The sequence below is a fragment of the Papilio polytes genome, unplaced genomic scaffold (genome assembly GCF_000836215.1).
Source record: "Papilio polytes unplaced genomic scaffold, Ppol_1.0 DF824180.1, whole genome shotgun sequence".
In the NCBI taxonomy this organism is placed as follows: Eukaryota; Metazoa; Arthropoda; class Insecta; order Lepidoptera; family Papilionidae; genus Papilio; species Papilio polytes.
Window position 1 is genome coordinate 145,547 of NW_013525024.1, and position 1,855 is coordinate 147,401.

A 1,855-nucleotide genomic window follows, 5' to 3' on the forward strand; every position below is an offset into this window, starting at 1 on the left:
AGGACAACGTACGGGTAAGGAATTAAATTACATATGTACAGTCGAGGACATTAATTTCCTACCCAACTACGTATGAAGGGGAAATATTTTCTGCGTCTTCAGTCGATATGGACGGCGTATTTGTAATCGTAGATATGAACGGCGATCGCTTCGCTATCTCGGCGAATCCACTTCTACTCTATGGTACATATTGGTTAATGGTTGTTTTTAAATGTTTTGTACTTCTAGGTGGAGACAGGAGTACGAGAAGGGCAAGAGGTGTCAATTCATTACGACCCGATGATTGCGAAGTTAGTCGTGTGGGGCAAGGACCGAAACCAGGCCCTAGCTAAAACTAGAAGGAAGCTCTCTGAGTATCAAGTATGTTTGAAAAATCTGGTATTTTCAAATTTACTTTATTTGAAACTAGCCTTTGTTGACTGCGTCCGTCCTAGGTATTATAAAGAATTCTATTAATAAATATAGCCTCTGTTACTTATAATGTAGCTTTCTAATCTTATCTTACTTTTTACTAATATTATAAATGCGAAAGTTTATATGGATGGATGGATGAATGTTTGTTAGAGTTTGTAGCCTAAACTGCAGAATGGATCTCGATGAAATTTGGCATAGATACAGAGGATAGTCTAGAAGAACACTTAGGCTACTTAGTTTGGTTTCTTTTAATTTCACGCGGATGGATTCGCGAGTGAAAGCTAGTGAGAAAATAATTATAGAAATTGGCCAAGAAATTTTTAATTTTTTTTTAATCCAAGCTCGTAATAATATATTTACTAATTTTTAATCTTATTCCACTAGGTAGCAGGTTTGGAGACTAACGTGAACTTCCTGCTCCGTTTGAGTGGCGCGAGTGCGTTCGTGTCGGGCGACGTGCACACTGCCTTCATACCGCAGCACGAACACGAGCTGTTCGCGAGCACCGGCGCGCGAGCAGCGCTCTCCGAACACACCGCTATACAGGCCGCGCTGGGATATGTAAGTACATTTGAAAAATCAAATTATTATTAAATTTATTTTAATGAAAAAATAATATGGTTTAAGTTAAAATTTCGTACGAAGTGTATTGTGATGGAAGGTAATTTTATCTTTTTTTTTAAATGTGTTAATTTTAAAAGACTAAGGGAGACGGGAAACGTATGGATGGGTTATATAAAAGAGATGCTTAATAAGGGAGTGAATTTAGATGTAACGGCTGATAGAGATGTATGGAAGAACAGTACACACTGTGCCGACCCTCTATGAGGACAAGGACAAGCCGATGAGAAGTAAAGGACAATGACCTATTGTTACATTATGTTTATAGTTAATTAGATAAATTATTTAGTTTAATAGATATATGTTTTCAGTTAAGACAATCTCGGTTGTCATCGACTGCTAACGACACGTGGAAAGGTATCTCCGTGTCATCCAGCGCTTGGAGACCGAACTATCAGCTGCAGAAGACGGTTAATTTCAAATTCAATGAAAAAGGTAAAGTATAGTATTATATTCATATAAGATTTTTTATTAGCGTCGCGCCCCGACTTCGCCCGAGTGGTAAAGATTATATAAAATTGAAGAAATTTTTAAGACATATATTCTGAAATATGCGGTTTATTGATGTCTACTAAACTTTAGTTATATTAAATATAGCCTATGTTCTTTAGTGATCATCTTTCTAATGGCGAAAGAATTTTATAATAGAAAGTAACAAACAAACCAACAATCAAACAGGAACAAACATACTTATATTATATATGCAAAAGTTTAGATTGATGGACGTGTGTTTGTTAGAGTTTGAAGTCTAAACTCCTGAATGGATTTAGATGAAATTTGATATAGATATAGAAGATAGTTTGGAAGAACGAATAGGCTA

General features: G+C 36.0%; 1 protein-coding gene across 1 annotated transcript in view; it reads left to right on the forward strand.

The window, feature by feature from the left end:
- The window catches only part of LOC106110964 (methylcrotonoyl-CoA carboxylase subunit alpha, mitochondrial), a 10,105-nt gene that overhangs the window by 4,314 nt on the left and 3,936 nt on the right, over window positions 1–1,855 (forward strand). The window contains exons 9-12 of the mRNA XM_013292933.1: window positions 3–14; window positions 229–360; window positions 799–975; window positions 1,347–1,470. Of these exons, the coding sequence (XP_013148387.1) occupies window positions 3–14; window positions 229–360; window positions 799–975; window positions 1,347–1,470 (445 nt within the window). The remainder of the gene's footprint in view (window positions 1–2; window positions 15–228; window positions 361–798; window positions 976–1,346; window positions 1,471–1,855) is intronic.